At 49.9% G+C, this 15,565-nt stretch overlaps 1 protein-coding gene across 1 annotated transcript in view; it reads right to left on the bottom strand.

Annotated features, from left to right (window-relative positions):
• Positions 1–3,551: 3,551 nt before the first annotated feature.
• LOC144178940 (uncharacterized) overlaps positions 3,552–15,565 on the bottom strand; it is a 101,090-nt gene continuing 89,076 nt past the window's right edge. Inside the window, exons 7-10 of the mRNA XM_077707095.1 lie at positions 14,776–14,976; positions 12,581–12,709; positions 4,405–4,653; positions 3,552–3,970 (exon numbers count right to left, since the gene is read on the bottom strand). Of these exons, the coding sequence (XP_077563221.1) occupies positions 3,806–3,970; positions 4,405–4,653; positions 12,581–12,709; positions 14,776–14,976 (744 nt within the window). The 3' untranslated portion in view covers positions 3,552–3,805. The remainder of the gene's footprint in view (positions 3,971–4,404; positions 4,654–12,580; positions 12,710–14,775; positions 14,977–15,565) is intronic.

The following is a 15,565-nucleotide window of genomic DNA, read 5'->3' as shown; positions in this document are numbered from 1 at the left end:
TTTACCTGCAGCGGTTGAACTGCGATGGTGTTTCGCTAGCAGGCGAGTGCGGTTGCCAGCCACGGCAGCCGCATTTCGATGGGCGGTACATCTAAAACCCACTTGTACATAGACATAGGTACAGAGCTCCAGGTTGTCGGGATTAATCCCTTCGTGGCTGGGGCATTCCTTGTGATCGTATCTTTGGCATGTTATACCCCAAAATATAAAATCCTGACGTAGCTCATGAAAAGTCTTAAAATTACAGTATATTGAGCACCAGACGTACCGAAACACGTTTTTAGCATGAAAGTGTTGCATTTCCGGATACACCAAGATTTCGATGACGACATATCCGTCACGGAAATGACGCCAGGACAACGAACACAGGAGAAACGTGGATGGTGCTGCCGTCTAGGATAGGTGAAGCGAAGGTGTGCATTATGACGCTAACCAGCGCCGACAGTTGGCGTAAGCTGCATCGTAGCGACGCCCACGGGCGAATGGCGCGAACGCCCACTGATTCGATGCGAAGAGAAACGCCAGCGGGTAGCGGAACGCGTTCGCGCCTTCACGGTTCCCGCTACAAATTCTACCTTTCGCGTTCCACAAGCTGAGCTCGTCGCAACGCAACCGCCTGCCGTACACGCTAGGACCTAAGTGGTCGCACGTTTCCTGAAGCGACCCGCTAGCAGGACGTCGCTCGCTGAGCACACCGACACGACAGCCGCCACCCAGCAAATTATGCTCCTTTCGGTGCAGATTTCGCTGCACATTTCACTTTTGTGCTTTACCGATTCCCATGACAGAGGAATCAGCGACAACACTTCCCGGCACTGCTCCGGCGGACCTCTGGAGGCCGACTGGGAAAACTCGGAGCCGCTAGCGTTCCGCGTCCCTTCGTTGCCGTCGAGCTGCGCACAGGGGTCTTCGTGACATCCCCAATGTATGTCTTCATTGACCAAGCTTTTAAAACAATACGTGCTACTAACATCAACAATCATGTAAAAGTAACTCGGAACATTTTTTAAGTCTCTTCTATACACTTCACGTCGGAACTATTAATGACCGGGTCCATAAAGTCAAGCCCGAGTCCGACCCTGGCCGACAGCGTCAAACTCGAGCCCGGGCTGGACCGGGCACGTCAAAAATGCTCTGCATTTAAAATCGACTGCAGGCCGGGCCGGGCCGGGCCGCGCCCGGGATTTTGGGTCAGCCCGGGCCCGTGCAGTGCTCTACTTTGTGTAATGATACTCCACCCGAAGATGGGCATGCTTCTCTGTGTCACCTGAATGCGGGAAAGCCATGTTACAGAAACCAAGCTTAGAACGATGCCCTTAAAGTCGTCTTCGTCACTAAACACCATTGCATTGCTGAGAAGACTTTTTAGAAGAACTATAAGCCGTCCTATATTAAAATATTAAGGCCCTAGAACTTGTGACGATTTTTTCCGTACGCTGAAGGTGTGGCGCACACCTTTACGATCCCTAGAGTTTCAGTGGGCCCGCAACGTGGGGCTGTGCTCGCGTGCGATTCTTGTCTACATCACTCTGTTTCTGGAGGTGATCTGCTGGATCCTATCCAAAGACAGCTTTGCTTTAAAAGATCTTTGCTACTGCTGGCCGGTCTCAGACCAGAGGTATTTTAGATGCAACGCATCTCTTTAACTCGCCTTGTCCCGCGTTGTTGTCGCAGCGTAGTCCGCATCCCTCCCTCATTCTCCTCGCCGCGGCAGCTGCGCGCTCCGCCGCTCTCACCGCAGCGCCATCTGTGCGTCAGCGCGGTCAGCGCGCAGCTTGCGCTCGGCTGCGCTCGCTCCCGTCGCCGTGCCAGCTGTGCGTTAGCGCGCAGCTTGCGCTCGGTTAAAAAGTTACACCATCTTCCCGCGAGGGGAACCATGGTGTAGATGCGACACATGGGGGGTGAACATGCTGCGTAAATATGATACACAGCAACACCAAGCCACACGCTGACATCGCTAACATAACGGAAACGCAACGGCAACCTCCGATGCGTCGCATCTACCCCATGGCTCCCCTCGCGGGAAGATGGTGTAAATTCTGATTTTAAGCGAGCACGCTCTCATTTCTTCCCAAAAGCAGGTAGTTACTCAATATAAAAGGTTGCAGGCGAGGGCTGCGCGCCGCGAGTTGCTGTAAACGTTGCGTTGGACAGAGTTTCTCGCTGTGCAGACTAGAGAGGAATACGGAGCTAGCGTCTATGCGGCTCAGATCAAGGCCATCTGTCGTCATGGGTCGCCCTTATACCCTGCGCTCAGCTTAGTTTCATTATTGGCTTATATTGAAATGTTTTAGTGGCCGTATATTCCAACAGTGACACACAAACGCAAAAAAATGGTGTGGCAAAAGTGGAAAATCAGACAGGCTGTTTTAAAGCTAAGAAAAACGGAAGTAAAGCGTATTTTTGTCGCAAAGTTGTGCCTACTATTCTGCAGGCCCAGCTGGTAGTTAACAGCAATGTTAATATTTGAGGGGGAACTCGTTCGATCCTTATTTTAATATTTAACCATTATTTCAAATAATAAGTTGTTTAAAGAGCTTCGAAATGCCTTTGAGCGCGCCTGAAAACGTCGCCTTCGTGGTGAACCGGTGCACCAACCGTCAGCTGCAGTTTAACAAAACCTTTTGCTGAGCGAGTCGGCTCATACTTAAAGAAAAAGAAAACCTGGCGTTACACAGTAGTGGACGAAGACAAGATAGGACGGATACAGGCGCTCGTATTTGTCGTATCTTGTCTTCGTCGAAGTACGTTTGGTTTCTTTTTCGTCAGCTACAACTTTCACAGCGGCATATATTACCCGCTTAGTCATGCGTTCCTTAGACTCCAGCAACGACCACGCACTGCCTGCTCTTTCACCGAACGCGCAGTTGCCACGGATACCACAGAACAGGGAAGATTTCGGCTACCTCACAGCTCGCAGATATGTTAATGTATAGTGAAGAAAGCAAATCCCAAAAACCGCTTTAGAAAATCCAATTGTCACGCCAAGCACTAGTCAGAAGCTGTGTCCTTCCCATAACACCCCACGACGACATGGATTACCAGGAGTAGTATACTTACTAAGAAAATCTATGGCGGTGGGTAGGAGACGATGCATATTTAGCGATAAGTGCAGGATTTGATTGGATAGAACTGCACGATAAAAGAAACAGGCTGTATGGTATCACGGAGAACCCGGAAGTTACGAATGGTTTAAGCTGCATTTGATGTGATTGACCTGCGTTGCCCACGTACCACGTATGCAACAATTGCCTAGCGGAAATATACAATTAATGTTTTGTCAGCGTCCAATGTACCATTAAAAAGCTGCGCATTGGTATTGTTACAACGCTGAATTACAAATGACGTGTTTTGTGCACCGTGCCACTTGACTTTCATATATTGCGCTTTCCTGTCTGATGTGCTGAAGTTTCTACGTCTATTTTTTGTATTCGTATCCTCCATTAAAAATAATACCATGCTGTACATGTGCGCACCTGTGATGGGTTGTTATGTGTATATTTCTCTCCACTCGCCAGGCCAAGAGGCAAGCATATGGGTCTAAAGCAAACGTTGAACACACGCGTTATATACACCCCCCTTTCTCTTTAATGACACAATCCCATTCAAGCAGCCGTTTTTTTTGGGGGGGGAGGGGGGTGTGAAGGGGGCGGGGAAGTGGAAACACGATCAGACAGGCTTGCGTGATCTGATGTTGGAAGCGGAGACACAGCACCGACGTGCAAAGGGTGCACCGTGCGGCTGGCTGTTACTGTGACTGGAGGCAGCAGTCCACTGCTTGCACTCGCTAGCACAATGAATTTTGTTAGCGTCGGGCTGGTGTCCCACGCCCTTTGGCCGATGCTGGCTGAGGAAGACCAGTTGCGAGAGACTTGTTCTGCTTCAGACCAGGCCGCACAGCCGAGTCTGACGAATGAAATCCGGGTGCCTCGTAGCTGACGGGCGGCGGTGCTACTGATGGCGCATTCAGCTGCAAGCATTCACAGGTGGGGGTGAGGGAGGGGGAAAAGAAGCGTCAGGCTTTCACATCTCTCGGCAGTGCTATTACACAATGCTGGAAGCGTTACACGGGCGATAACACGGGAAGGATGTTCCCCAACGTGGCTGAGAAGCAGTGGCATTTACTCCCACTCGTCACTAATGCGAGGCGCGCAATTAGAGGCAGTACCACGCTACCATTTCCCCTGCAGGACGATAATTTAAGCGCAGAAGCAAGCATATTTTAGCAATGCTTAAAGCATTCAAGAAAAATCCCCACTGGATTTTTAGACACATGAAAAGTGCGCTGCACAGAAACAAGCACTCCGCCGCACTCTACAACCACCACTTGCTGTATGAACATTTCCAACGTGTCCATGCCCTCCTCCAGCACACATATTACGTTGCTTGCACGCCGTTACTTACACTCAAGCACGAGCTGCTGGAGTCTTGCGGAGGTGCTTCGGCACCCTTGTGCGAGGAGGGTTGCGCCATGACATTTGGGGCAACCTTGGGCAGCGGGGGATCGGGGACGTTGTCCGCCTGACTCAGGAGTGCGTAGACCTGGAACAGTCGGGTGAACATCCTGTCCAAGGTGACGAAACCACCGATGTACGGCCCAGCGAAACGGCCATCTCCGCCGACGTTCGACACGTGGCTCGCTAGTGCGTCCGCCTGCGCGAAAAAGAGCGGCAGAAGACCGATGTTCCTGCGATTGCACTGCAAAAAACATTTATGGCCGTATTTTATTCAAGTTGATAAACAGAAATGGAACTATCTTTCGCCGACGAGGTCAAGTGCGAAGCAATGGAGGATATAATTTCGGGACGCGTAACGCAGGGAACAAGTCAGCATCCACAGCCCACAGCTGGCCGATCCTCTGGTGAGTGTCATGTGTGCCTGCAGGCATGGGGTTCGGAAACAAGAGATTATCTCTGACGACGCGTGGGTCTAGGGCAACAGGGATCGACTCTTTTTTTCGCAGAACCCCCAACTTTTATACCTCTTTTATAATGCTAGAATCACAACCAAAGGTTACGATTCCTGCTTTGGAAGCACTCGTGGAGGCATGGTTCTGTTACCACAAGTTAAAGAATCTCAATATAGTTTTATTTTACAGATCTCCGGCAAGCGCGCCAGTGCAACAACCTAAAAATGGGTTACGTAGATGCAAAGGGTAGTTCGTCTTTCCACTTAAATCTGCTAGGCGAATACGAATGCCAAGAAGTGTGGACTATATGAGCGCCTTCTCGTGACAAACGCTTTCTTATTTCTTCCCCAACACCCCGCTCCATGCAGTGGATTAGTTCCGCGGACTTCCTCCTCCTTCCTCGTACACCGGGGGTTTCCTCCTCGCCGTGCCCGCGCGCGCAAGCGCAGTCGAGTCCCGGTCAACACGGTACGAACTGAACAGACGGAGCACGAAGAGGGCTAAAGCTCTCTAATGTCGCTGGAGCGTCGACCGGTGGATGGGTCAGTGCCTTATCACTGTAGGACGCGGAGAAACGAACTAGAATGGACCGCACAGTTCGTTTGCGCAGAACGAAGCCGCCCGTGCAGCCGTCGTCTGCTAGGCTGTTCCACCATCATGACACCACCCCTTCCCACTGGCAATCAACCGGCTATCTTCATTGCCGGGTGGTTACAGCGATTTTTCATGCGCCTTGTTCACGGCAACGAAGGCAGGGCGCTATTACAAGCGGGAAGTGGTTTCAATTGATTGGAGGGTTTAACGCGCCGACGCAGCGGAGGAGAAGAGGGGTGCCGTAGTGGAGGGCTACGGATTAATGTTGACCACCTGGGGATCTTTAACGTGCGCCGAAATCTCGTACACATGGGCGTTTTTGCCTTTCGCCTCCATCAGAATAGCGGCCGCCGCCTCCGGGAATCGAACCCGCGACCTCGTGCTCAGCAGCGCAACACCTTAGCCACTGAGCCACCGCGGCGAGTTGGAAAGGGGTTTCATTTCATTTCATTTTTATTTCCTTAAGGACCCCACTGGGGGTATTATATAAGGGGTGGGTATACAGAAAAAAACACACACTTGAACGCAATAGTTTTAGGAACACAGGTTACCACTGACATTTGCGCTGAAGTTTTATGGGCAGGTGGTCGAAACACTGGAGCAGGGAATGTCGCACATGCGGGAACAAGGCTGTTCCCACATGTGCGACACAAGCCCTTTCTGCTTGTAATGAGCGGCCTATCTCATTGCCGTAAACAAGGCCCTTCCGGTGAGTCCTATAGCAAACGACGACTGCATTCGCGGGACCGTTCTGCGCATGTGAACTGTGCGACCTATTCTCGCTTGTTTCGCCGATTTCTACCGTGAGAGGGCGCTGAACAACCCGCCGGTCAACGCTCCACCGACATTATTATAAAAAAAAATCGGGGGCTGTACATCGTTCACTGTTTCAGTGTACTTCATTTATGTCGTAAGGATTGTCTCTGTGTTCTCTTTCTAATTCGTTTCCCTTTTTAAAGCGTTTTGACGCCTCTTGCACCCACTCAGTGGTGGACTAGCAGGCACACCTTGCATAACGGCCCTCACCGGTCTGTCCAGTCGTGCACATTACTAGGTGGCCACACTTATTCTTCGAACAAAACTTACTATTGTTCACACGCAAGCATTTCACACGTAAAAAAAATTGTTTTGCATTTGTGACAGTATGTAGGGGGCTAAAAGCCCCGAAGTTCCCATAGTGTTTTCAATGCAATTCAACCCACTTTATTTCCCAGCAAAGAAAATATCGTTTGCTGCCAGACAAGCGCTGGGATCACTATCAAACACCACATCTTTCGAATAAAGCAAGCCTTTAATTTGTCTTTATGGTCCCTATTCACTGAGAACTTGAACATTTTAAGCCAAATTTTTAATTCTCCTGCTAAATGGGGCGTTCCGTGACGGCAGCAAAGACGTATTCAGGGAAGGTACCTGAAAGGAAAGCTAGTATATTAAGTAAAGCTGCTGCGAACAGAAAAAAGGTCTTTTGTTGTCTTTTGCATGGTGTCCGTCTTCATAGGTGGCGCCACAATATCGCTCAGAGACCGCTCTTCACACTTGCTCTATGTTTTGACCGGATTTGTACCTGGTTACTTTTGTTACAGCTGTTAGTAATTGTTCGTGAAAGATTGGGTATGTTCGACAAACAGGGTGGCGTAAGCGGTGATGGACTTATGCCAATTGGACAGTGTCGTGTCCGACAAGCCCGAGGGTGTACAGCTTCGGGCGGCATAGTGAGCGCCGTACGCACTGGTGCCTGAATGTTTACGCGTTTGTTCGCAAACTCCATTGTTTACCCACCATTCTTACTGCTATATAAAGATGTGCACTGAATTTTAACACAAAGGCTGCTACTTTTGCCTGCCGCTCGTCTACCACGCTACCACTACATGATGGAGGCGACGGAGCTCGGTTCGAGGACGCCTTCGCCAATGTAAAAACTGGTGCCAGCTGTGCGAGATCCAACGCCATGGACGTCAAGGCGGCTTCGGTCTTCGCCGAATTCATTGATTGCATTGATTGATTGATTGATTGATTGATTGATTGATTGATTGATTGATTGATTGATTGATTGATTGATTGATTGATTGCAGGGTTTAACGTGCCGACGCAGCGCAGGCGATGAGGCGACCGTAGTGGAGGGCTCCGGATTAATTTTGACCACGTGGGCATATTTAACGTGTCCCAGAATTCATGGCGGTCAATGTTGAGTGCGGGACTTTCCCTCACTGAGCTTTACCAGGCTTCAGAAGTTAGCTAATAGGGTGTGTGTGTTTGTAACGTATGTTATTCGCACAAGACTATTTAAGTACAGTGGGAAAGAGTACTCTAGACAACCATGAATTTCAAAGCGTTGAAAAAATACAGTTGTCGTTTGGAAAACAGTTGCGCTTGGATGTTTTTTTTCCGCGCTGAGAGTGCCAGAGCTAATACAGGCTATACTCGCAGTTAGGGCTACCGATGAGGAGCTGTCGGAGTGCATTGAGCTGATCAATGAACGGAAAGCCGCCACACGCCAGGCTGCAGAGGCTGAGCGCCAGCCTCTGCAGCCTGGCAAACAAGCGAGAATACCAAATCTAGCTCGAGCATGGGAAACGAAAACAGGAGCTCGAGAGAGGAAACCGAGACCATGAACTACAACTTGAGCGAAAAAAGCTACAGCATAAAATAGAGATGAAGCGTCCTGAGGTCGATATCTGGACCTAGGCGTCAGAGTGACAGCAGTGTGCACTCTGTCGCGACCTACACTGGGAATATGTGACCTAATGCGACCCTACGAAGTAGAAAAAGACGTCAGTTTCGAGCATACGTGCGAGAAGGCCCAATTTAGCCCAGACACATTGCCCCAAAAGCTGCTGACGCTTTTGCCGGGTGAGGCATGCGACGAGATGGCCCGCTTGCCAGAAGAGGAGGTGGAGGACCACGAGAAAGTGAAGTCGAGCCTCTTGCGTAATTGCAGTTTGTCTGATCAGGCGTTTCGCCAGAAATTCTGTAAGGCCTAGAGGGCTAAGGGCGTGTCATACTCGGAGTTTGCCTAGAAGCTGAGGGCTAACATAGAAGAGGGGTTCACAGAAGCAAAGGCTTTCAGAGAGCACGAGAAGGTGTTTGAGTGCTCGGTCTAGAATAGTTTCACCGCCGTGTACTGGAAAACGTGAGGCACTGGGTGCAGAACCAGCCTGATGTAAATACTGTGTATCAGGAAGCTCAACTAGCTCATGAGTGTGTCGCTCGACGTGGGCCGCAGGGGCCCAAGGACAGCAAAAAAGTTCAGGGAGAGGCGTGACAAGTCAGGGCCGAAGCTTCCCATGAAAAGAGCTAAACTAAAATGACCGCATTCACGGACAGTGAATGTGCCGGAAAAACGAGGAAGGCGCAGACGCTGAGGAGCAGCGCAGGAAGAAAGCTTTCGAAACGTGGAAACAGTCCGCATGTTATAGCTTGCGAGACCGGAAATTTCGCTGCGATTTGCAAAAACGGCAAGCTTGTCTTTCACTTAATAGACCAGAGACAGCAGGCAGCCTTTGTAGCCCTGCGTACGTGATCTCATGGACAACGGTAAACTGTACTAAAGTGTGAAGACAAGCTAGTGAAGGCGGGTAAACTGTGCGGAGTTCTTCGCGACACCGCTTTGACAGTAAACATGATTCACTCTTGGTACGTCGAGCCGGATCAGCCGACGGGAGCGAAACGGGCCGTAGCAGTGTGGAACGTGCCCCTGCCGATTGCTATAGTCAGCCCCGGAGGTACGTTTGGTGAATTGGTCACCCAGGCGGCGATATCCCCCCAACATGCACAACTTGTTCCTGAACGCAGATACCTGTTCTCGAATAGGTAGGATCCGCTTTTGTGGGAGAACGGGTTCATTTTCGAAGCCCTGTAGTGCTTAGAAATGATAGGATTGAGCTCTTTGGGAAAGACGCTACCAGGGAGAGTGCCGCCATTTTGGAGAGCAAAGAGATAAATAAAAGAGGTACGGCATAACTGAGGCTCACAACAGAGGGCAGCACAAGTACACTGAGTGCGATCAGGTGTCGGAGTGGTGTTTAGAGCGTTCAGATTCACGGGGGGTCTTGGGAACGGCTACCGACTCGAACGTGAACCCTTCGAGAGATAACGACGTTTCGCGTCAGCGCGTAAACTATCAGGCTATAAAAAGTACGGAGACGGGGCAGCACGAATTCGCTGAACCGAAAGGTGTTTGTCTGGAGGCGAGTTCAGACACGAGCGTCGTTGTGGCAAAGCCTGCAGTCGAAACACCAAATGGTTTTCACAGTGCAGTTGGGAGTAATGACAATGTCGCAACTGAGCGAATCGATTCCGTCCTACCACCAGCTCATGTACTCGATGTCGAGCAACGGTCAGCGGAGCTCGTTGAGATTCGGGTGTCGCGTGAGGCTGAGACGTCTTCCGATACCGGGCAGCACGTATCTATTGTAGCCCAGACAGTCAGATAGGAGAACGATAACACCTTTCGGTGTTTGCCTACCGAGGGTGTAGCTAAAAAGGCGAGGCACGACGATAGAGGAAAAGCTCATTCACATAGTTGCAGCGCGTGCTTCAGAGTGGGACGCAAATAGTTTCGGCGCGTGTGTGAGAGCTGGCATGCCGAGGGTTCAAGCCGCGAGCTCGCATCGCCCCACGGGGACGCCACATCCAAGGAGTGCGCGCCTCTCGTTTGAGCGCTGGAAAATCTCGACCACTCATCCGCCCATTTGACACTTGTCGCAGAGATTGACCGATGTCCTCCCAACCAGCCGCAGCAGCCTTCGGAGAAGAGGCGTATCATGTCCAATTTAAAAGGGGGAAGCTCAGGGCAATGCCGAGAGCTCGATTCGCAGCTCTCAGCGCGACAAGTGGATGGTAAACGCTCGACTTTCTCGATTGCTTTGTTTTTCCGGAAACAGCTTTCGCCCGCTACGATTGCATTTCGTTTTGTGTGGGATATTTCCATTGATGCAATATGTCACCCTTTCAGATTCGCGTGCTTGGCTACAGTACTGCTGGGCTAAGATATAACAAGTGTAGCTAGTTAATCGAGTGTTTTTGTTTCAAATAAAAGCCTGGTAAAGCTTCAGTGTAGATTGTCTTCGCACTTGCCGGCGACGCAATTGCGTTTTCGGTGTTGTTCTGTCGGTTACCTGAGCAAGACAGAGACGTTTCTGCAGAGCAACTGCAGTGACCGACACGGTGAAGCTTCAGAAGTGTCGTTCAGCACAGGCCGGGAGTCGAGCGTCTGTCGACCACATCTCTTCAAGATCATTGTTCCGACAATAGTTGCTGACCTTTGCCCATCAGGATTCCGGACCTGCCCCCCCCCCCTTCCCCCAAGGTGGAGAAGGTGTTATGATTCAGCGCGCCGCTACCTTTCCCGCGAGTGCTACAAATTGGTGTAGTGTTGCGAAGCGTCTGTCGACCACATCTCTTCAAGATCATTGCTCCGACAATAGTTGCTGACCTTTGCCCATCAGGATTTCGGACCTGCCCCCCCAAGGTGGAGAAGGTGTTATGATTCAGCGCGCCGCTACCTTTCCCGCGAGTGCTACAAATTGGTGTAGTGTGGCGAAGCACCTATGATTGACGGCAGAGCCCGCCTTCCTCGAACATGTTGAGACAAGCATCCGCCATGCGGAACCCGCCAGCGATGACTCGAGCCGCGGGATTTGCAAAGTACAAAACAAGCTGCAATGCATGCAGAAACTTGCATCTGCGGGCGCACGCTGCTCGCCGAGATGTCCTCTTCCCCCTCTCAGAACCAACATGCGCCGCTACTGCCGACTCTCATGGAACCGGAAAAAAGTGTGCGTGTGTCTGTAGTGTGTTTGGGCCGTGTCCGAAAGCACTGGGGAATCAGGGGAACAATTACCGCTTCTGCGTGTTAAACTCGCTCTCTCGGTAGTTCGGATCAGTCGACTTTTTGGAATTAACTAAGAGCGCACACTGCAAGTCGGCTCCTTGCTGTTCTTGTATCTTCGCTGTTCACCTCTCGCCATTCTGTAAAACAGTTAAGTTTTGGCTTCGGCTCTTTGTCGTGAACACCAAGGCAGCTGCTTCTGCTTGCCGCTCGTCCACCACGCTAACACAACAGGACGGAGGAGACAAGCCCAGTTTGTGGGCGCCTTCCCGAAGTAAAAAGGGAAATATCCCTGTATTGAAGGAGGGAGGTGGCTTGCCTGCAGGGGGATCGGTTGCGGGCGTACATGAGATGGCGGCTCGCTCAATAAGTTGACGAGCATGGTCGAGCACCACGTCATTCGCGCCTACGCCTGTGGGGGCTGTTGTCCAAAGCAAGGTCACTATACGTCGGATGGGGTGTCGTTGGTGAGAGTTTGGAGGGCCATGGGGAATTTATTACAGGGAATACAGTTAATAAATAGTTTCACATGACGAAAAGAACTTAGCGCGCTGGACGATCTGTGGAAGTTGTCACCAAAAAAGCTGTCACTGCTGCATTTCTGACTTCCAGGGAAATATGCGCCAGTTGCGAGAGTACCCGCGTGAACAAAACTCGTAGGCCTACTAAGGTCCGATTTCACAAAAGGCAAGACGGCGAATGTATATACAAAAGCACCAAAATACTTGCGCCAAAGTTGCTAAACGCAAAATTCGTTCGCTACTATACGAGGCGGGGAAAATTGCGATCACCCAGCTCTCAAACTTAGCTGTTAATGTGTAATCTGAAATTAACTTGCAGAACAGTATGTTTTTGCGTTAGATGACATTTTTTGGTACACCGCGATGTCCCCATTTCTATACATATGGTCTCCCACGCTGCTATCGGCGAAATCTCAGCATCAAACAATCACCAACGTGCGATGTTATGAAAGCTGGCCGGCCGGAATCAAAAAATCACACTCAACTTCACGTGAAATAGGTTTTTTTTGGGGAGGCCCTCTTTGTTGAATATTACAACCAAAGTTATGCCCACCAGTATGAACGCATAGGCTTGTCCCATCGCATACGACCAGGAGGATATATGACAGCAGTGCACATGAACACCAGGAAGTTCGGGCCGCGGTACGTCGATGGCAAGGCTTCTCCAAAACGCAGACACGGATCACGTCATTCCCTAGTGGAGCGATAGAAAAATATTCAACTTACCTTTTCAATCCACTGCTGCAGAACAGTCTTGACAATGTCGCGTTCTTCATAAAGCTTGTTGAGGCGGCTCTCAAGTTCCCCTTGCAATTGAGAGTATGGTCCACAATCAGCCATTTTTGGCTGCGAAGTCTGGAACGAGGTGGAACGGTATTTACTTTCATTTTACAAGTTTCAACTAAGTGACGCACAAAGGAACAAAACATATTTGGAACCGCTGACTTGCTGTGGTTCGCGATCAGCTCAGTATACAGAAGACTATCGGTAAAAGGAACTTCAAGGGACGGAAAAAAACAGTTTCATTTAACCGGAGTTACCTTTACGGATAGAAATGTGCAAAAGTGCAAATTGATGTCCGTAAATAATTTTAACACCATGTCATGAAACTCTGATGACTAGAAGGGGAATGTAGCTGATAGTTTTTCAGAAGGCAAGAAAAATACAAGAGGTTTAGGCACAGCTTTCACAAAGTTTATTTCGCAACAATAATTCCCTGTGCATTGAAAATGCACCAATTTTATTTTGAGTCCTTGCAACTGCATCTTCAGGTTCGTTTTTCCATGACACTTGAACTTTGAACTACATTTCAGATCGTCGTTCCTTATGAAAAAAAAATCTCTTAAATACTAGACACAGCTGACTGCTCTCCTTGAAGTGTCGTATGTTCTACAGTAGCTATCTCTTGAGATTCATCTGCTGGCTCATCCTTAGAACTTGTTAGAAGTACACTCATTACAGCCAATTTGTCATAGGTTAACATTCCGAATAGCGAAGGTCATCATAGGCCATCTTATACACGGATACCTCGTAACATAGGGCAACTGAACAGTTGGCGACTTTGTAACTGTTTAGCTTTTTGGTCAATCAGGCATTCGCCCAAATACCACGGCGAGAGTAAACATGAAACCTAGTGGAATAATCTCATCTAGTGCCTCGAATGCAATATTTTGGCCGCAACCATGATACCAGACTTCACAAAGCACTGAAAGACGCTGGCGCTTTTACTCCATTCTGGGGCTCCCCCGCCCCTAAAAAAGAAAACAAAAGCAACAGAACTTGGCATCTAAGGATTCTATATTTCCGGTGTTTCGTTATCTACTCGGTCTTTAGTGTAGTCGGCTTCGATCATGCTTGTAAAGAACCACGGACAGTATTTTCGACGGGCTTGGCTGGCTGCAGAAACTATGATGGAGTTGCGTTGCTAGGCTTCCGTGCATATGGTTACGCTCTCTCTTTCCACTGCTGTACACGCCTGGACACATTGTGCCGAAAGGGCTTCAATGCTGTGATGAAAACAGGCATGACCAGATGGCCCGTATGCCAAGAGGGACATAGAACAATGGTGCGAGTACGTTATGCTTTTAAGGCGCTTCTAACGCCACTAGGCTTGCCCCCCCCCCTCCCCCCCTCACCCAACCTAAACATGTCTTTAAAACGCACATATCACTCTCAAACTTGTGGACACTCTTATTGGCTAGAAGTTGGATCAATAAACGTTGATTTTACAAATGTTAAGAAGATGGGTGGCCGCCTCAGTGCAGGTAGCCGCGTTTTCGGCTATTTTTTTGTTCGATTTCCTGGCGGTCTTTATTGTCTGCGCCTTGATTACGACCCCAGTTACGTACTATTATGAGCAATATGAAAGGGAACACATGAACGCGTAGAAAACACCCTCAGACCCAGCTATGAGTGATACGCAGCGGCCGCCGTTGGAAACAAATTGGAAAGGGGGACGCTGTTCTAACAACTGTTCCCATTCCCGCCGTGCGTCTTATCGGCTGTCGGACGACACCATATTACTGGCGAAATGACGTAAGCTGCTGCTTTCTAGAAATTCCAGCGTGGTGGGAGTGCCAACAGTTAGTGGAAGAGCGCCCTCCTTTCCCCTTTGTTTTTCACAGCGCCATCCGCACATCGCTCCGAGTCTGTTTCGAGGCTGCTTGCCACGCGTTCCTGTGTTCCCTTTCATATTGCTCATAATAGTACTTTCTGAGCGAGTGAATGCTTCGCACCGCCAAAAATGCGCGTGCACATACAATCTTTCTACGTATACCCCAGGTCCGCTAAGATATCGCAGAACATACAGTAGTCCCGTGACTAGAGATAACGTGAAGACCTTCACCAGTATTCACGGGACTAAACAGAATGCGGCAAGAAGATGCTCTTCTTAGTGGTTGCAGAAACCTCGTCCCTCTTACCTTCAAGGCGCTGCAGATTGCGGAGAGGGGGGGACATTGCTCTGTTAGGAGACCACTGGAGTTCCCGGAATAGCGAGCAACCTCAGGACCCCCAGATCGGGATCGCTCCCCGCCATCACCCATTCGGAGTTGGTGAGGATGCGAGGGGTAGGGCGGGCCCGGCACTCCTGCACTCGGTGTTGGAAGGTTGCTATGCAGCACCTGAGAGAGATTCAGTGACGCCATTCATTCATTCATTCATTTCCACTGCACTTATAAAAAGATTATGCAAACATAGAATAACCTACACCCATTCACCCCGACATAAAGAAAAAGTTGCAGGTGACATCTACGTTTAGGTCTTAAGTTGTATGACGCGATGGCATTACTTCGACGACGGGGGAGAGTTTTGGAACGAGGTTGCAGTTTTAAGCATTTATTATTTCCAAGCACTAATGTTCAGTTACGAGAGCTAGGTTAGGGGCAAATCTTTTTTTTTTTTTTTTTAACCCGCCGCGGTAGCTCAGTGGCTAAGGCGTTGCGCTGCTGAGCACGAGGTCGCGGGTTCGATTCCCGGCCGCGGCGGCCGCTTTTCTGATGGAGGCGAAAAGCAAAAACGCCCGTGTGTACGAGATTTCGGCGCACGATAAAGATCCCCAGGTGGTCAAAATTAATCCGGAGCCCTCCACTACGGCGCGCCTCATCGCCTGCGTTGCGTCGGCGCGTTAAACACTACAATCAATCAATCAAATCAAATCTTTTTATTCACCGCGGGACAGGAGAGGCATGCGCCATCTACACGTGTGGTTTA

The sequence above is a fragment of the Haemaphysalis longicornis genome, unplaced genomic scaffold, assembly GCF_048455015.1.
Source record: "Haemaphysalis longicornis isolate Haplotype H1 unplaced genomic scaffold, Haemaphysalis longicornis Haplotype H1 scaffold_1, whole genome shotgun sequence".
NCBI classification, from domain to species: domain Eukaryota; kingdom Metazoa; phylum Arthropoda; class Arachnida; order Ixodida; family Ixodidae; genus Haemaphysalis; species Haemaphysalis longicornis.
The sequence above is the reverse complement of the archived record's forward strand: the minus strand, read 5'-3'. Positions and strand labels throughout refer to the sequence as shown.